Genomic DNA, 21,441 nt, shown 5'->3' with positions numbered 1-21,441 from the left:
CATCCTTATGTGTTACAACCTAACTGAGACTATGTATATGTCCTCTACTAAATAAATGTTTTAACCAAGAACCTCTACTAAAACCTTAATATAAAATGACCTGATATAAGTGTTTTGTAAGCATGTATTGCAATTCCTTCTATGTTCTAGTTTTCCCTCAGCATGTATCACCTGAACAGTCACGTCAGTGAAGCTTAAGACCTTTAAAGAACCTGAACATCAACTCAAATAAGCACAGATATGCATTGTGTACACAATAGTTATAACTGCATCTGAAATACAAAATTAACATCATCATAAACATCTTAAGGCCATCTTAAAGCTATCTGTTACATTGTTAAAGCCTCGTCTTAGCCTGCTGCTCAAAATAACTTCCTGCTTCTGCAAACTCTCTGCAAGCCTGTTTCCTGTCAGCCTGTGACTTTTAGCCTTTCTGAAAGACACACACTGTTCAACCCCTGAATGCAATATAAACTCCAGATTATATTATTAATGCAATGGTAATAATGATGATTATTTAACAATAGCAGTAAAATAATTTCCCTGCTCCACACTCCCTCTCTCGACCTCTGGAACACCAGAGGTCGCAATACATTGTGTCCTCGCTCAGACAACCTCATGTCATCTAATTGGTCCAGTAATAAACACCCGCTCCCATTCGAGAACACTCCATGTGTAAGCTTAGGTTTTCTCGGTCCCTCTCTGGTGGTCTCGGACCTCCCTGTGGTCGTCGAGATCTTCTGCAAAGGAAACAAAACACCTTTTCCTGCACCTCCCTAACTTATCCTATTTGGGACTCTTTAATCAAAAGCCTGATCCTAATTATGTTCTTAACTTATTGACTTGTATTTATATATATTCTTCAACGTTACTCATCACTTTAAAATTCTTTAAGCGCTGGTTTCACATCCGGTTGCTCGCTCTACTTTCCCTTATCTAATCATCAACATCCTTTACACAAACTGTCCACCTTTTTAACAAAAAATCATTAGAACCAGCCTATTCTACTAAAAGCTCCAAAAGAAAACAACCACTTTAATCAATTAAGTTTAAGCATATAAGCAATTACTCCTGTATACATTTCATCATAGCTAAATGCTGCCTAAAAACAACTCCTATGTGTTAACACTAACTTCATTTTAAAACCTCACATTTCCTATGTTATAACCCGTTTTTGGTATAGCCTTTTTATTTCATTTGCTCCTTTTAATTTAACAATACCTTCTAATTCTAGTTTATCAGACTTAACCAAAATATATGCTTTCCTTCCTCTTTGGTCCTTCTTTAAGTTCAGTTAAAAGCTAAATGAATTTGAGGCCTTTTGCCTGGAATCAATACTGTCATGTGTGTTTATGGACTCTGTGTCTGTAAGCGCGTGCAATCCTTCAATAACTTCAATAACTCATATCAAAAAATGCAATATGTATAAAAATAATTTCTATTTATAAGCTCTCCCCTTTATCCTAAAAATACCTCCTATATAATATCTGTATGTGTAAGCCTACATTATAACCACTACTTCTAGAAATCAAAAAAGAAATCAAACCTGTTCTACTCCTTCAACCCTCACTAATTTTCCCTAAGGATATCTTTTTGTCAACGTGTCCCACAATTTCCCTCTAAGATTTGTACACAGCTTTAAAACCCTGGTATTGTATCTTCTAAACAGGACTCAGTTCTTTAATCCTTTAACCTTCACATAAAAATAACAGTTTCAGTTTTACCATACCCAAATGACCAAAAACCCCAAAAAGTCCTGAAATAATCCTAAATTCTTAAACCCTAAATTCCCCCTTTTATTTTTTGACACATTTCATGTGTCAAAAATACTATACATCCACAATACTATACAAAACTTAAAATGCTCAGTTTTTCCCCACTCATGATCCAATCTATGTCATACAAATAAACTTAACACAGAACAATTATCAGTCATGTGTTTCTACAATTAATGGTAACTGAGTTATATCAGAAAATGCCTCCCCCGTAACATTTGGCCTTCTCCCAACAATATACTATAATCCCATAATCTAACCCCAGTCAACAAAACAAAACAGAAATTTTCTCTGGTAAAAACAAATTGTTTGTCCACCTTTATTCATCCTCACATTCACTCACACATTCACTCCATATTTTTGCTAATAATGGAGCTTCCCGCGTCAGATTCTCCACCCTCAGCAAAATGAGCTCAGTCATTTTTTATTTTCCATAGGAAAATATTTCTTTATGCTTTTGGACTGGATTGACTCGCATAAAATCCTTTTTACAGGGACTTACGACCTGAATAGTCCCCCACAGGTAGCTTTCTCCTCAGCCAATTGTAATCTGGAAAGCCCCCTTATATTTGCTCTTCCCGAGAATTTTCAGCGCCGTTATTCACTGTTGCAGGCCTGCTTAAAACAAAAATGAGAAAAAATAGAGCTGATTATTAGCTCATGAAAACACAAAACAAAATCACCTGACAGGTTTTCTTTAAGTGCACTGTTACAAAATAATGGGCCCAATCCTAGACATGTCCATGTTTCCTAAAACTCCCTCTATTAAAAACAAAAACAACAACAACCCGAACCTAACTGACAGAATCAACCCATCACCACAACAACCTCAACAACCTTAAACACAAAAGTTTTGCCACCACATAATTTCACCTCCTCAATACACCGAAAGTCTCATTAAAACCACACAATTTGCACACAAAAATCACCCCCTTTAACATACTTAAATTCAGCATAAAACCCCCTTACGACAACATATAATCACTAAACTATAAATTTCCTCTACTAAATAAATGTTTTAACCAAGAACCTCTACTAAAACCTTAATATAAAATGACCTGATATAAGTGTTTTGTAAGCATGTATTGCAATTCCTTCTATGTTCTAGTTTTCCCTCAGCATGTATCACCTGAATAGTCACGTCAGTGAAGCTTAAGACCTTTAAAGAACCTGAACATCAACTCAAATAAGCACAGATATGCATTGTGTACACAATAGTTATAACTGCATCTGAAATACAAAATTAACATCATCATAAACATCTTAAGGCCATCTTAAAGCTATCTGTTACATTGTTAAAGCCTCGTCTTAGCCTGCTGCTCAAAATAACTTCCTGCTTCTGCAAACTCTCTGCAAGCCTGTTTCCTGTCAGCCTGTGACTTTTAGCCTTTCTGAAAGACACACACTGTTCAACCCCTGAATGCAATATAAACTCCAGATTATATTATTAATGCAATGGTAATAATGATGATTATTTAACAATAGCAGTAAAATAATTTCCCTGCTCCACAGTTCACATCAATTATTTATTTTCATTTACTTTTTTGTGATTAATGCACTCCATCCATCCATTCGCTTCCGCTTATCCTTTTCAAGGTTGCTGGTGTTAAACTGCATCATCCCCTTCTGCACCCATACCTATGACTGATTTCTTACATAAGGACACTAGAGACCTTCAAGACTACAATAAACTATGACAACAAACCATAAGAGAGGATATGTGAGCCTTGCTCCGATACATTTTCGCGCAGCATGGATCACTTTAGGTCCCATCTTGCCTCCCCTGAAACTACAATTAGTCCCACTGCTTTGCCCGTATGACATGTACCTGCTTCCCAGGCCTTTTGACTCCATTAATTTGATCACTGGCAAAATGTAAAGTGGCTGAGGATAAGTGCTGCCCGCTAAATAACGAAAATGAAATGTAAAAGGGGTTATTAGGAGAAGGGTCGAGAGAGAAATGTTGGCCAGTGGAGTGTCATTACACAGAGGTATACTTAATGGACCTGATAATAGAACCACATTTTACGGAGCAACTCAAGCAGCAACACCCTTATTGGCAATCCGAGAACTGTCCCGTTCTGGAAACAGCCGAGCGCAAGATACAGTTCATGAGTTTTTAAAAATCCTATAATAGCCACAGACTCAGTTTAATTTCTTATTCATTAAGTTTGCATGTATTGATTGTGCAAAGGCAGCAACACAAGGAGTTCTATATAATGGGCAAGTATATTGAAATTGTGTGTTCAGTCTCCAATAACCAACCCATAAATACAGATCAACATTCCAATATCTAATTCAATCATAGTTATACATTATAGATGGCATCTGAGGATTAATATAGTTTATATGTATTTTTTGACTGTAAATAAATATGTTTTTATAAATGGGAAATTTATGTATACTACTCAAAATAGAAAAAAAATGTGTTTTAAACAGATGTTATGGAACAACATTGTAATGTAGGCATAAACAAGATGTTTAATATGAGGTATAGCCTCTTCTGGACATGATGCAAGCAGTCACCCATCTGTGTATGGACTGAACAAGTATCCAGATCTGCTGTTGCTCAATTGCTCAACAACAGATTTGAGTGCAGCCTGCAGCTGCAGTGCAGTAGTCATTGATGGTGGCATCTGATGATCACGTCGACCCAGGATTTCCCCGGCACGTTCAATTGGAGACATACTGGGACTAAATCCTAGCCAAGGAAGTCTGGATATACTCCTAGTTTAGAAATGTCTGTGCTACTCTGGCAGCAAGAAGGGTCCATGTTGAAGCACCTCATGACCATTCAACTCAGAGATAGCCCTCTTATGGACATAGAAGGCTGGGGCTACAGTTCATATAGGCATATAGGCAAGTTGTGCATACACTGTTTTTGTGTTCAGTAAACAAATCACTAGTTTTCTAAGAGATTACAATGATTTACTGAGAAGCAAAGACTGAAAAAAATATTTCTCGACATAAAACTTATTTCTTTTCTTCCCAGCGCAACATGGAGCTTACACAAATATAGAACAATATAGCTCTCACTCTGACTTTATGAGGTTAAAAACATGTATAGACGTGTGCACTGTATTCGAGCATTCACAATTCCCTATCTTACACTTAGAGTTGTCATGCTCTAAATTTACACCGTTAGGTTTTAATTTCTATTTTTAAGCAATGTGTTTTTAATGTATTATGTAAAATATTCACCTATACATATGAATACCTTTTGCTTGCCTTACTGAAATCCATGACTGGAATTATTTTCTGTGTGTCCATTATAAAAAACAAACTATAAGCACGTGCAATCCTGCAGTACTTTGAGTTTACAGCTACATTTTTTTATGTTAGTTAAAATATAATTTGTTGTATATACTATACTTAGCAAGAAGTAGGTAGTGTTGAGTGGTTTACACAGGTATAAATGAGAAAGACTTTGAGTCTACATTCTACTGCTAATTTGAATTTGGTGAGTTAATAAATCATCATCACATTAAAAAAATACAACAATGGTTACCACCAAAAGGGCGCTTAACATAAAGAGCGTAACAGATATGTTATTGTCTAACCCTGCACTCTGGAGGCAAGCTCAGTGTGGAGTGGAGCACTCCAGATATGACAGGGTTTGAGTGTGGGGGGCAGGATGCGGTGGGGCGAAGACTATCACCTATTTTTCAGTGTCCACATAGCCTCTAGGTTAGCAAAAGGGATCAGGGTAGCGCCGCATTACAATGACAGAGTGGGAGCTTCCTGATAAGTCGTATCTTTTCTGCTCACCACTTCAGGACCCCATACAGCTCTAGGTCCTGCCTGGAAGAGATGCCAACTTCTATCTCAGGGAAAATGTGATGCCCACAATTTACAGTGTTTATGTATGTGTAAATTTAAATAATTGGGGTATTTTAATAAATACTTTTTAATAAAACTTTAGTAACTTTTTTATATTGTACAAATACATTTGAAAATACTGCATACTTAATTTCTTGAAGTGATTTCAGTGGGCAAATGAAGTGTTTTAAAAACACCCCAGTCCTTCCAGTTCTTATTGAATTTCAGTTCGAGTCCAATGAATAGCTTGAAATGGTACAAAGGTAAGTGGGGGATTGCCAGAGGTTAAAAAAAAGGTAAGGTTACACAAATCTTTAAAAAAAAAGTACATTTCAGAATTATTCAAAGAGGCAGTTTTCAGGGAACAAGAAATGCATTAACAACTTAAGCTGTTCTGCAGCAACGCAGGTTGATCAAGTCTTGAAAGGTGGTGCTACCAATTTCTGGTAGGTGTCCCAACTTTTCTTGAGTACTTACAATTTCTTCTGTCTGCATAAAAGTATAGTTGAAACACACTGTGGTACCATGCCCTTGTAAGCTTTATTTAAACAGTGATGTACTGCAGATAGTTGTGTGCTACTATAAATATAGCGAGGAAAAAGGTAGGTAACAATGAAAGAGATACAGAACATCATAACCCTTTAAAGGTTAGGTCTTTCCTACAGAGAAATCACAAAGAAAGGCAAAGGCACTAAAAAACTCTGATAGGAAGAGATCCGGTAGACTCAAAGCCACAAAGAATCACAAAACAAGTTTCTGAGAGACAACAGTTTGTCCCTTGGCCATGAAACATGAATTGGCCAGCACAGTCTGCGAACTTAAACTTCATCGAGCTGGTTTGGGATGAACTGGACGGAAGACAGAAAGCACATTTATGGGAACTTCAGCAACAGAGTGGAGAAAAACTTTCTGAAGAATATTTGGTTTCTAATTGAATTCCATAAGTTCTTTTAAACTTTGGTTATTTCTTCTATGCTTGCATTTCATAGTACAATGAGACATTGAATATCTTGATTTTCAATTAAAAAACAGGAAGAATTTGGGTACTCTTAAACTTTTGACCAGTACTGTACTTCAGATCATGTGGCTTATCGTGTGTGCAGGCAACCAATAAGCAGGCGCTAGTTTACGTCACTCTTTATGTCGCGTTTGTCACATAGTAACTTTCTCCAACTTGACTGCTTATCTGTGTTTGCTATTTTTATGATGGCATTGTGTGATGGTTAAAGTCCAGTTTATTACTTGTAAATGTTGATATCTCTTTCCTTGTGCAGTTGAGGCAATATTGCTGTTGTTGCTATGTATGGATAGAGATGTAGAACTACATATTGGAGCTAGTGTGGCCTTGTTACTTTTGGGTTACGTTTATCTTATATACTGATTTTCAAGCTATGATTTAGTTATTATTTCATGTCATATTTCAATACTCTTACCTGTGATGTGCAATACATTTAAGTATTATGCTGGCAGAAATATAGCTGGATATATGTTACACTGTTAATGTGTTTATTGTGTTTATTATGTTATTTATTTCTTTTTAAAGTACCACACACATGCAGACAAGACTAGAGGTGTAATTTACACATTTTCAATGAAGGATCATCTGCACGGCCGCCTGGTGATCACATTGTTCATTAACAGGCAGAATTACACACTCCTTATATCCATTCCAATCATAACCTCAGAACTAGATGGGATGAGATGATGTATATATATATATCAGTGGTGGCCGTCGGTTACCTCTAAGACTGGGATTTTACTCTCTTGCTAATTTGCACACATACAGCTAGGGGTCGTAGTTGTTGTTATTATACTACTATTATACTACAACAAATTGGAGAGTACTACAGTGGCAGTGCAGAGCCCACATACCCCCTCTAATGACATAATCTACATCTCTTTGACCCTTAAAGACCCTCTCATATTTGCAGATGCATAAAATGTAAAATGCAATCAAATTTTTTTCTCTTTATTTTCTTTTTCCCCCAATTACAGTTAACATCTAAGCCTAACATACCAGATGTATGACACATTTTATTTTTCCTTTTACATTATTTCCATCTGTTTTCTGTCGCTTGACTTTGTGACCCTACATCTGGGTGACTGATTACTTCTTTGTGAATAAAACTGTAAAACTGTAACTGTAAGCTAAATGCTGAGTCAAATAGGGCATAGAAGACAAGTGGTGATAAAAAGATCACGCAAACCAGTGTTGATTGCACCAACACTGAACAAGGGGAATTTGCGGCTTGTCAGATCATAAATTATATGGCACCCTCAGTTCAGACACATAGAGAAAGAAACTAATTTTGAAACAGTAAACGTAATACATAATTACTCACTTCACCAAACAGCCACCGTTACTACGTAAGTGCTGTTTAACCAGCATTATAAAGGTTGCTTCTTCCAAACTACATGTTAGCATGGTTGTTACTTCACTGCCATTTCAATTTAGAGCTAAACACACACACAAACACACAAAAGCACGCATGCACACACACAGGCAAACACCAGTGACCACTTGCAGGTTGTAACAAGATATGAACATTTATCTACTCCTTGAGAGGAATTTGCAAACCTGACCAACAGTTATTTACTCAACATTATCATTCAGCTGGACTGACTGATTTACGTTTCTGGCAAGCTGATAACTGTACTGCAACATTTACTCCTCTGTTTTCCCTCTTTTTTTCTTCCTTTGTTCCAACCAGAATATCCTGGAGGACACATCTGCTTCTATAGCTGTACTCCACTATGTTTAGCGTCTGGTGTTTCAGAGCTTTTTGCTGAAAACGGTTTCCTTCAGTGGCTGAAGGTGTGTTTTTTTCCTCTTCTCCTTTAAAGCTGCCAAGCTGTTCACCCACAGATCAAACTTACATTTTTTATTCAGAGTGGTCTACAAACACTAAGGGTCATGAACAGGAACCATTTATCTCTGGTTTGAGTTCTTAAGTGGGGCACAAACCCTGCAAGCTTTGAGGCCTCTTGGCATTTGGCAGTCAAAAGCTAGGAACATGGAATGTCTAGTTTGCACCCAATCATGGTTTGCAAACATAATCCATTTGAGACTCAAGTGACAGACGGAACAACTGAAATAGGTCATTGGTCAAACCAGCAGTAAAGCTGTGGAGAGCAAGACTATGGACAAGCGGTCTGAAAAGAAAAGCTGTTTATGGCCTTTGAAACAGACCAGAAAATCTCTGCATAGCCTTTTATAGTTCAACAGACACTCAAATGAAGCACTCAAACTCACTGCTGTTTACACAAAGACAATGAAAATAAAAAGATCTGAAAACTATGGGCTTCATCAGTCTAATAACAGAGTAAGTAATACTGTAAATTATTAGGTTTTCATGTAATCATATGAGTCTGTTCAGCTGAACTTTAACTTCATAGTAAATAAATCCTCTGATAATAGAACTAAAGTAGCATCCCTGGGAGAGTTACCACATTTTACATCATTCTAAATCATGCTAAATCAAAATTAAAAATACAATTTTGAACATTACGTTTTACAGCAGAATAACCAAGAGGAACATGTAAGTAAATATCAGTTATGACAGCTCTTAAATGTTCTTCTTGCCCTGTACTGGGGTTGTTTACCCTCCCTGATATTTTGAATGTTTCAGTCTCTGGACTTGCAATTGTATTGGGCCTACAGCTGAGCTGTTTATAGCTTGTGTTTGTCTAAATGCTCATGTTTCTCACCCCATGGGGCATCTCCTTACTTTTCTGATATGATCTATACAAACATATCCCTAGGTGCAATAAAACTGAATTATACATTTATAGAACTCACTGGATTAACACACTGATGCAATCTGCTTTTGCACAGGTTTATCTGCCAGTTGTTAATCAGCTTAAACTCACAAAAAAGAAAAGCTTTAACCTCCTGAGACCCTTCATCCTTATATAGGGATACAACATTTAGACTTATCTGCACTTCATACATTCATTCTGGTCAATAAAGCAATTTGTTGCCTTCTTAAACACTGGTGACTTTATTTTAAAAATTAGTTTCTGTTAAACAATGATGCTTAGTTTTCACACTTATCAGGTCCAACTAATCCTAAATAGCTGGAGACTTAAAAACATGCAGCTAAACATGCGCTCAAGTCTCAGAAGGATACATTGCAGGAAACTATAAAGTGCCGAGAACCGTTTAGTTTAATGGTTTTTGCAACGCAGCATTTACTGAATTCTTTAAAGAAGACAAATGTACAAAGCTGGATTTTAAGACCAAAATCCTTTTTCACTGGCACATTCTCAATTTTCCTAGTAAAAGCATTAACTTGGGATTTTTTTTCTTCATGTTTTTTCTCTACCTAGAAATAGTCAAAATTGTAAACAGAAATTCTTTAAATAGTAACAGTTTAAAGTGTATCTCTGACTTAAGCTTTATGCAACTGTGAAGAGCCATAGGGATTAGACCGGGGCTAATGACGACTGATCTTTGTCTCTCACTCGAATGGTGAAGGAATATGTGCATTTATTGACCTCCCTCCATCTCTGCAGTCGTTGTGTTCAGACTCCCTGAACGTACTCGCCTCTAGTTATTGTGATTCATTGAAACAGTAAATAAAATCTCCATCCCCAGCCGCTGATGGAAATGACTGCTAAAGTGTGTGCATTTGCATAAAAGCAGCAATGCATCAGCTGACGTTCAGCTGGTCCCACTGAATTATGAATTTGATCAGTGTCATTTCCTATTTATGTGATTTAAGCAAAATGTCTCAAGCCGTCTTCCTAAATAATGCGGCAGCCTAGGTGTGACAGGTTTGGTATGGTGGAAAACAATCATAAAACACCAAAACTTCTCTGGGGATACAAAATCCATCATCCTTTCTTCATGAATGGTGAAAAAAAGAAAATGAAAATTGGAGTAGAACAGAGACCCTCTGAAAATTGAATTAGTCTTGAACTCTATTATTTTTCTGGGCCTACAAGAACTATTTAGCCACTGCACTAAGTAGATCTCCTTCCACAGGAACACACCGTGTTTCCCAGGGGATTACTGTTGATGATTATATGTCAATACAAGGCCATCTCCATCTTTCTCTGTCTCCTTTCTTTGTATCATCGGCTTACTCTCCTTTCCTGTGTTCTTCTTCCATGCTGCAGTTCCCATTTCTCTCACTTGTGCCAAAACTGCAAGCCTCACAAAATAAAGTTGAAAAAAGGGTCCAGCAATCTGTCAGAGAGTCCTGTGGCCACGAGGCAGCTGAGATTGGACCTGGCTGAAACAGCAATGGAGGTTGAAAATTGATAGGGAATGACAGTAAGTGTCTAGAGGGGGGTAATTTTTAGATTGGTTTTCCCTCTTTAGAGTGAATGGGAGAAAAAGACAAGGTGGGGTTCGGTTTTTTTTGCCTGATACTGGAGACAAAATCAATTAATGGGCCAATTGTTCCCATAGAATTCTCATTCAGCCAGCTTGCAGACTGAGGACATACAGACCCACGGTACAGCACAGAAGATGGTGTCGTTACTGTGACAGGCAGCTTTACTCCAGCACACATAGAACATAATGGCTCCAACTTATTGTGTGCAGAGAACCATGTATAAATATTGGACCAGGAACACTTAGAATGGAAATTCTAGATCGAATGTTTATTTGATATTAACTATGTAACTGAGCACATTATTATTATGCCACTTTGATTTCTCCAATATGTCTCATTTCCCAAGTCCAGTCATAGTGCAACATAATCGTATCCTTTTAAACCCTTTGAACATGCCATACTGTATGACAGGAAAATGCTGTAAAGTGCCAGTAAGCCTAGATGAAAAGGTATATGTGTAGTTTGGAAGCATAGCATACTTTATCACAGGACTAAGGGAACAACCCAAATAAGGAATGTGTTAAATAAGAAAAGGAATGAAAGAGCAGCTGGGGTCAAGAATGTGACGGAAGGCAACAGCCCACATCCTCTTATTTGTTCGCGCTTGGCAGCTAAGCTATAGCCTATGCTTGAATAATTGCATTCAAACAAACGCTCTCTAAAATCCATTCAGAGATGCTTTGCTGGGTTAAAAGCTTAAACCTTCTTTTGAATAGATTTAAAAACAAATACATTTACGATAATGCAATTAAGGGGGCTTTTTTCTGCAGGTTATAAAACTCATTCTTTTGTATCTAACTGACGCACACAACTATGTGCATTGTGAGCACCATTACAAGCCAAAGTGGATGCTCTGTGGGCAGCAGTGGAGCTCTTTGAACACTTTTCAGTCCTGCCAACACTTTTGCCAAATGTCACACATATTTCTAAGTGCTTAATCATAGCAAGAAATAAAACCACTCAGATGTTTAATAAGTTAACAACTACCTAATGTTTTCTATATAAATAATATATTTTTGAACCCTTTTGACAAATTAAGCCCCACAGACTTGATGTTCGTGTTCCCTTTAAAGTCTTTGTGACAGGGCAACACTTAGGCTCCTATAAAATCTATAAGGATCAGCAGTGTTACTCCATGGGAAACTACATGCACAATACCCTTAAGGCTAATGCACCTTCTCAAGCAGAGTTTCATTTCCTCATAATGATTTTATTCCAGGAAAAAGCACTTAAGTCTCATATCAATCAGAAATGAGAGATACTGAAACACCTGTGCAATCAGTGGTGCTAAGGATGCTTTATTGCCATTTGTTTCATCTAAGCTCAGCAAAAAGACTTACCGGGAAAAACTCATATGTGCTTATCCCTACACATTAGCGAATGCATGGTGGGATAATAATTCATGTTTGCTCTTTAAAAGCAGCCATTATCTTACCTTTCATTCCTATGACAATCTGAGTCCTCTGGGAAAAGTAGAGCCTTATAGTTCATATATATATGTATGCCAGTTTGTTTTATATTATGCTATATATTTTTTGAGATTCGTTCATCACAAATATCCATTTCTATTTGAAGGCACCTATTTTTGTAATACTTCCTCTATATACCGCCACAAAATTCAGACCATGAGCTGTTCCTTTTCTTCTCCATACTTTTCTTATCCTGTCATAGTGGTACAAGTTCATTTTAGTTTCATCTGTCCAAACAATTTGTTTTTCCCTCGAGAACTGTGCGGGCTCTTTCAGATGTTTTTTTCTGGCAAAGTTTAATCTGGAGTTCTTGAGTGTATCAAGTGGTTTGGACCTTTTTGAAAACCCTGTGTAGTTAGTTTCACGAAGGTGTCTTGTGATTGTAGACTGATAATGAGACACCTACTTCTCAAGAGTCACTGACTTGGTTAGATGAGTGAAGGGTTCTTGTCCAGGTGATGACCCACCTTAGTTGTTTTCTGTGCTTTCTTTTTCTTTGGTGTTGCTGAGCTGGCCAGTGCATTCCTTTTTTTAAGAACATACCAGATTGTTCATTTGAAACATCTGAAATGATTTTCAGATTTTTGTTTTATCTGTTCCAACTGTCAAGGAATAATGAGGGAAAAGGCTTCACTTGGCCATGAAAGTGCTTGGCAGTCAATTACCCAATTACTTTTGAGCCTCTGAAAATTGGGCCTGTGTTTAAATATGTCTGTAATTCCTATTTCAAGGGGTTTAACAATACGTCTGTTGAACCCCTTGAATTAAAGCTCAAAGTCTGAACTTCAATCACATCTTGATTGTCTGATATAAAATCAGCTGTGGTGGTGTACAGAGGTAAACTTAAATATCTGTCATTTTGCGAATACTTATGGACCCAGCTGTAGTAAACACCAACTAAGCCTAACCTAAATCAGTCCGCAGTTTATGCATCCACACAGAGGAAACATTTGCATTAATAAAGTCAGGGAAATTACATGATCATGAATATGCTAAATGATTTTTTTATGACGTACAAAAAGAAAAGAACCCAGCTGTTGATCGTGGAAACTCTGTATATAATATATAGGAAAATTGTATCAGCTGATACACATAAACTGTAGAAAGGGGACTAAATCTTCCCTTTAATGTGGTTTCAGCTGTCACCCATGATTTATTTAATATTTCAGTGTTAAATACAGTATGATCGCCAGGTACAAATGAGGTGTTAAACATCTGCCAGAAGGGCAGCAAAGGTGACGTACGTCACTTTCACACGCAGCTTCTCAAGCAAGTGAAAACACGTGCACATTTCCCATCTGGTCCCACACACATCACTCAGGGCAGACTGCCCGCATTTATATGCCTTTCATCTCAAATGAGATGCTAGAGTCATTAATAAAAGACTCTGTGGGTCTCTGTCTCACATGTACACACAGACACACACACTCAGTTTTATGGACCATTGATAGCAAATTCATCAGTGGCTCATGACGGTTGTAATGCCTAAGTCTGACGAATGAAGGCGGCCTGCAGTGTCTGCTCTGTCTGGCAGTGCTTTGCTCTGGATTAGCTAGTCAATTCTCATGAGCTGAACAATCTCCCTGCGTTGCCTGAGGAGATGACAGGGTCACGGCTGATGAAAATGAAAGGGAAAAAAAATAAAAAATCACACCTTGCCTTGGGGCACTCCATCATAGAATTCAAACTCTAATATTATATATTAACTGAGACAATGATGGAGAAAGATTGGTATTCAGGATAAGACATAAGGGAATAGGGGTTGCTATTTATTGACAACCACACCAGCATGGAAGCTTAAGCCTCCACTCCCCGCGATCTTTAGCCTCGCAAAGTATGAAAATATCTGATTTTTTAATGAGTGAGTGTTAAATGAGAATGTTTCACCCCCTATGAGGGTTCACTGTGCACAATCGATTGCTTTCACTAAACAAACTACGACCCGTTCGAATTCCAGGTTGTCATTGTTAATTCAACTCAAATGCATATAAATGACAATGTCGTTCACTGCGTGGCTTCCTGCCTTTCATTCCAACAGTGTCGATCAAGTAGTCTCTGCTTCAACATCCAAGAATCTGACATCCACATGCTGGCAAGCCCATTTCATGCTTCAAGTCCTTGGAGTAATGGGGGCCGAACTTGTGTGAGAGTGAGGGGTTAGGAAAAAAATGATCAGAGAGAAAGATAGGCAGTAATCTCAGCCGCATTCCACCACAATCTGCGTCCGCCGGTTTAAAATCGTCACTGTGGATGGTACCGGCCACGGTTTTAAGAAAGCCGCAAAATGCAAATACAGTCACTTTGGCATATGAAGCTACTACAATGTAACTGTGTCTAAAAGAAAAAAGATGCATATTCTCTCAGTTTTCTTTGAGGGGCTTTGGCAGGGGAGATTTAAAACAGTCTTTATTTTGGTGCCCTTTAACACAGTTACATAAGCAGCCCTCTTATTTTCACAGTCTGTATTCGTACTAAAGTGATAGTAATCCATGGGTTTGTTTCAAAGGCTGCAGTCATCTAAGTTAAAAACCCAAACAGTGAGATTATCATCCTTCAGAAACCGCAGATGGACAGATATATGTGAGAGCTCTTTGATTTTTCTTTTTTAATTTTTCAAATTAAGAGCAGAATTTCCATGACACGTGAAAGAAAGATGGCTTAGGTCAACAGGGACAGACGATTAGATTACTTGGTAAGAGCCTGAACTAATGGAGCGACTGGAGGAGTCCAAGATTGCAAATGTGCAAAAATGTATATCCTTTCACAAACGTGCAGAAATGACAAAGTGCAAGCTAGCAACTATCCTCCTGCCACAAATTCCTTATTAGACTATTTATCGTCCTCCAGCATTTTGTATTAGTAGGCAATCGGGTAGTAAATAAATGCTGCTGAGTCCAACCAGAGCCAAGTCTAAGTTACTGTAATTGCAGAAATGTGCACTATTTGCTTATTCATGGGGATAACTAATTAGGTGTACACTGCTATCTAAGGTGGCGTATAATGAATTGGTGCTTTGCTAAGGTGGCTGTGCTAGATATACACTACTGTTTGTGGTTTTATTCTTGGACAGCTTACACCAGACACGATGAGCATGTTAATTAGTTGCACCGGGCCAGGCAATAATAACTGTCATGTTTATGCTTGATGAGCTGTGCTGGTAGTATAAGATGTAAAAACATGCCATTCATAATGTCATGATATGAAAAAGTCTCTATCAACAATTAACTTGTGTTCTAACATCTATTACAACTATCTTCCTTTTGGTTCAATTATATTATTGCACATTGTGAATGAACACTGTGCTATTGAACTTTATTTTCTCCTGGGTGTTGCTGCTAAACACACAGCAAACAAATTAAGAATTAATTTTGTGCATGAGTGGGATAGCTAGTTAGATGATAACATATCAGATTCTAATGACACAGGAGGAATACATTTTTTGGAGATATATTGTTGGGGGTTTTTAGGTAAGCATTCAGAAGAAAATGATTCCTCCTAATGATTAGGTGGACAAATGAACTGAGACAGGTAGCTAAGAGGTGTCTGGCTGTTATTACGACAAAGCAGGTGTGAAGTGCATGCATGTGTGTTTGTGCGCATATTGTTAAAAATGACCTTTGGTCCCAAAGGCTCACACTATTCTTATTAATAGTCTGGGCCATGTGAGAGGCCAGACACTGTGTCACCATGGATATTTCATCAAACTGTTGAGTCTACAAGCACACACACGCATACACACACAAAGTCAGAGTACCTGCATCAGGTTGCCATTGTGATGAAAACCAGCAATCTATAATTTCAACAGAACACACACACACACAGACACACACACACACACCAATAAACAAACAAAGTGACAAAAATAAAAACAGCCATCTAGAAATGTCACGCCAAGATGACAATGATGATTTGGTAGCCAAATTAGGATATGGAGCCACCAAAACAATCCCAGTTGATTAGATACTGGGAGGGAAATATGTAGCTAATGGTTATGGAGTTACATTTATTCAGTTTTCAAACTGACTAGCGACTCAGCTGACAGCTTCTGCAAACAAAGCCACGAGATTGAAAAGACTGTCACTGCAAATGTGTGGCACCTTTTCAGTGACTTACTGAGAGCAAGTTCTGTCATCCAGCCATGTATATTTGATGAGCTGTGGAGGAATGGACAGTGTCTGAAAACAGCACCCAACAGAGGGACCAATTTGATTTGTGACAGTGACAAAACAAGCGGCCAAATTAATCTCAGTTTTTATTTAATGCTGTGGAGTAAATGTGATTAGGCACCAAGGTGTTCAAACAGAGAAATAAATGCAAGATAATAAAAGCCCCAATCAGACCGCCTCATTGAAAAACAAAATTACCTCTCGCGCTAAGATAGTGGCAAATCAGACTTACCAAGGCGCATGATTATTATACTTTCTTTACCATTATCCCTGACTTGATTCCAACAGGCAGCTGATTATCTGTATCTTGTTCCAAATTGTCATCTGTCTGCCACAACGGGAAGAAACTGGCTGGTACATGCGAGAGCCGCTTGCTGCACTCACCTGCAGCACAGGCGCTGAAATAACTAGGACAGAAATCAGCTACAATTACGCTGTCAAAATGAGCTGACTGAAAATACATGCAGGCTCCCAGGCATAATGCACTGATTGACATAAACGCATAAATGGACGTGTGCAAGCCTTTGGAGGCACATACAGGCATCAGCACACAAACAGAGCTCACCTGATCCTTACTGAGTGTCAGGTTAGTCAGACAGCAACAGCCTGTCCTGTTTTACAGCTAGCTTTATAGAGCGTACCCATCTACGGGGTTAAGACCAATCATGTCACTCCTCTGAAGCACATGTTTTCTCTCTGGCTGACAACTGTGAGACAAAAATGAGCGGTGTAATCTGCAATGATTGGGGGTGTGGATGGTCGAGTGCTGGCAGAGGTAAAGAACACAGGTTTGATGTGGCGAGAAAATCAAAACCAGAAGATTGTGCTGCTATAAAAATTATCAACAGCTACGACCACACAAAATCTGCTGCTATGGTTATAAGTAGAAACGGCTGCATGACTAATGCTGTCCAATTCCAGTTTACAAAAACCGGCCGCAAATTACCTACGTGGTAATCACAGGGCACGCTGGAGAAATTTGAGACGGAAAGCTGAGTAACTGTGCACAATTGCAAATACATAACCACACCTGGGATAGTAAGGGTTGGGCAAAGACGGCCTTCCATATCCTCTAGGTGTTTCTTTTAGCGTAAATGCACCTCTTGTGTCACAACCGCACCTTGAGGTTAAGAAGATTTACATGACACGCTTGAAAAATATACAAGAACGAAAACAAGCTTTGCTAATCTGTTCTGTTATGTGAACTTTTACCTCTGTGCTTGGAATATCTTTAGTCCAAGGTTGAAAAGCCGCTCAGCTACCAGTATGGAGATGCAATGCAGGTATTTGGAAGCAAAACAAGAGGGGGGAAACATCTATAGTTCTTCCCACAGTTGCAGCATTTTTCAGATGTAAGGTAATTCAATACTCTTCAGTTAAAATAGTCAGAAACCGTCCTCGCTGATGCGGCGAAAATTTCCTGTGTTAATGAAAGACGTGTATTCAGAGTAAAGTGGCAACTAAGAATCTGAGACCGCAGCGTTTACATTAGAAACACAACACACTGCCTTGTTTACATGGAAAAGAAGGTTATGTGAAGCTCCCCAAACTTCCAAGACTGTTATCTAGTTATCCGCAAGTAGCAAAGCCTCAGTCACACCCTGTTCTGAGACATCCACACTAATATAATAGTGTGAATCACTGTCATATTTTTAGACTTTTGATTTCAGGTTGAATAAAATCTCTTCAAGTTTATTCCATGCAAGTCAGCTAGGAAAAGTAAAACAAGGATGTCTGTTCCCAAACTCAAACAATAGCAGCTACTCTGAGGTCATCTCAGGTTAAAGTCTCCCAACGGCTTAACACTAAAACAGGTGACTGACTACGTATGGCACCAGGCGACATGTCAGCACGATGTGCTTTCATGTTAAACAGCACCACAAATCTCCGGCGATCTGGCAAATTTCGTCAAGCAGGACAAACACAAAGAAACACTGTCTTTTCAGTGTAAGACCTTTGAATGACTGAAACGCACTTCATACTCCAGTCTAACTCTGGCTGCTGCACTTGTTCCATTCACTCACCAGACTTTCCTTGCTCCCTGTCTGATTTCATCCCCTCCCCCGAGGGGAGTTCACCAGAGGACTCCAGGATCTGACGTGCGTCCTGAGACTTTCAGGACAGACCAAATCCTAAAATTACTGTTTCTTCAGCTTCCCAAACTCAAACCCTGTCATTCTTTAATTTTCATCCCCTAAAGTCAGGCTCAGTTGACACCAGGAAATAAATCCAGGAGTTATTCCTCTGTCTTTCCCCTGTAAGTGTACCTGTTCAAGGCTACTCCCATGAATTCAATGATACAGTGCATTAGGCCCCTCCCACTTGGCTCAAATAGTTAACTAGGTATGAAGGAGGAGCTCAAAGGGGCCATGACTACGATTTTCCCACATTATTCTAACACAGAGATGCACCAATGAGGGAAAGAGCCAAGCCAAGGTGTAGTCTTACAGGCAGGTGGGTGTTAATTTGTGTGCAATCCAATACCAGCAAGCTGGACAAAACCAGGCCTGTTGACTCGCCCGAGGCTTGAGTAAGCTAATGCTTTTAAAATAACACTTATAGCATCATAAAAAAAAGATCTTTAGCACCATTAAAACCACTGCTGCTGTGGGAAACTTTTGCACAAGAAAAATATCACGTGAGTTTTCTTTCTTGTGGTTGTCGAGCAACTTGAACAGTGCAAACTAAGTGTGCTCTGCAGAGTAAAGTAGAAGCTTAGGCAACACAATAATGTTTGGATTTATGACCAAATTTGTGGGATGTTCACAGGATATTGTCGTCATTTCTGGATTAAAACATAAATCCACTTTAAAATGTAATAAACTGGATGTGTTTACACTGAATTGTTAAGGCAGTCTTTTAAAGCCTTCTGCATTGATTTTATATGCCTCTTGTTAATATTCTGGTTGACAAGGAATGTGTACAAAGTCACTGTGACTTAAAGCAGACACAGATGCGTGCCATTTGTAATCTTTTCTTTTTGTCCAACCACCCTTGCAGTGACACGATATTTGAGGCAGGACGGTGAGTGAAGAAATGCTGATGGCCTAGTAGTTAGACAGAAGGAGCTGAGATTTTAAAGAAAGTTGATAAGCCCATGCATTAATTAAGGTTTATTCATCTTTCCGCAAGGAAAAGATAAGACCTTTACAAATGAGCAGAATGATGACGATGACTATAAAAGTATTTCCTACAATTAAAGCACACATAGGGAATTAGTCATAAAAAAGACAAAACAGTAGAACAGAGACTAATCAGAGAATAACAACGAGGATGTTGAAGTTATTTCCCCTTCATTCCACATAGTAATTAGGAATAAATCAGCAGTTTCTGTATGCCACTCTTTGCACAAAATTCATATTATATCAGGTGATTCAAAGTCAAATTTTAAGGATTTAAAATTTCTCTTCTCACTGTTAATCTCATGAATTATTTATTTATATGCATTTTAAAAACCTTACTGGCCTCCTGGTGGTGTGTTGTCAAAAACCTTCTTAAACCATAATTTAAAAGTCTACTTTATGCTCAAATTAGAAATCAAACATGGCAAAACAATGCAGCGTGAAATGTGATCAAATATAGAACAATAACTACGGAATTGCTCTTTATTATACGACATCCATAAAGTATGTTCTGGACTCAACAATAGCAAATCACAAGACTTACTTTACAGACGTGTTTGTAAAAGCCCATGTGTACATTTTACTACAAAGAGCAAATATCACAAAAGTGTCTGAGATGTCTATTGCACCAGTCTATTTTCTTCTGTTTATTCAATTCAGGGCTGGAGCCTATCCCAGCTGTCACTCTGAGTACACTCTGGACAGATCTCCAGCCTACAGCAGGGCTAACGCAGAGGGACAGACAACCATTCGCACTCACATTGAAACCTACGGCTGATTTAGAATCACCATTTAACCTAAGCTATACATGCTTTTGGACTGAAAGACAGGAGAACCCAGAGAGAAGCCTCACAATTATGGGGAAACTATCCACTCCACACAGAAAGGACCCACTGACTGAATCTGAACCCCAGACTTTCCTGGTGTGGAGCAGGGCTCCTAAATACCGCACCACCTTGCCACCCCCCGACTTCTATTGGAAATATTTCAAGGTCAATTAACATCTATGGCAGAAGCCTATGTTATCCACATATAAAGCACAAAGTAAAATGAACTCAACTGAATTAAATAAGCATAAATACTGACAACATGGGCACATAGAGGCACTATTTTTTGTGAGGCCACATCAAATACAAGACTTTGTACTGTGAACATGTGCTAATGTGATTTCACTTCATGATAACACACAAGGATGTTCAGCAATGCGTGGGAAGAAGTCTCCTGAGTTATATTGTCCCACACAATTGGAATCGAGCCACTGATTTTTTGCTGTAACTTATTTTTCCTGTACAGCCGTAATCCCATTCCACAGGATGGTAACCAATACCTTTTAATGCCAGTGAAGAGGAAAGATGGAGTTAAAGTAGCTATAAAGGAAGTCATGTACCTCTGCACAGTGTGTAATGAATCTACGGATGAGACATGACTCAGCTTCCAGCTCTGGAGAAAAGTCATTTATCGTGTACAGATGTTGGCTGTAAAAATTTCTACAATAATTTTAAAGAAATACATGTGTGTGTGTGGAAGGGGTGGGGGGGACCTCAGTGCAGTACCAAAGAAATTATTGCTCTGCTGTTCTTGAAATGTGAAATGAACTGGCAATTAGATTGGGTTTTACCATATAAAACAAAGGCAAGCAAGTTGGATACATCATTTTTATTATACTGTTCTTGCTTAAGATTTGTTGGGACATGCTAGAAGACTATAAGGTTACTAGTAAGAGATCCAACTGTAGCTCAAACTCAGAC

At 38.4% G+C, this 21,441-nt stretch overlaps 1 protein-coding gene across 8 annotated transcripts in view; it reads right to left on the bottom strand.

The window, feature by feature from the left end:
- The window catches only part of kazna (kazrin, periplakin interacting protein a), a 194,222-nt gene that overhangs the window by 33,368 nt on the left and 139,413 nt on the right, over positions 1–21,441 (bottom strand). Inside the window, exon 1 of one of the 8 annotated variants that reach the window (XM_080900007.1) lies at positions 18,596–18,856. The exons of the other annotated variants lie outside the window; for them this stretch is intronic. Coding sequence (XP_080756133.1) covers positions 18,596–18,626 — 31 coding nt within the window. The 5' untranslated portion in view covers positions 18,627–18,856. Of the gene's footprint in view, positions 1–18,595; positions 18,857–21,441 lie in introns of those variants that run through there. 8 annotated transcript variants of the gene reach the window in all.

This window comes from Rhamphochromis sp. 'chilingali' (genome assembly GCF_963969265.1).
Source record: "Rhamphochromis sp. 'chilingali' genome assembly, chromosome: 12".
NCBI lineage: Eukaryota > Metazoa > Chordata > Actinopteri > Cichliformes > Cichlidae > Rhamphochromis > Rhamphochromis sp. 'chilingali'.
Note: the sequence above shows the minus strand (reverse complement) of the source record. Positions and strands in the feature narration are given on the sequence as shown.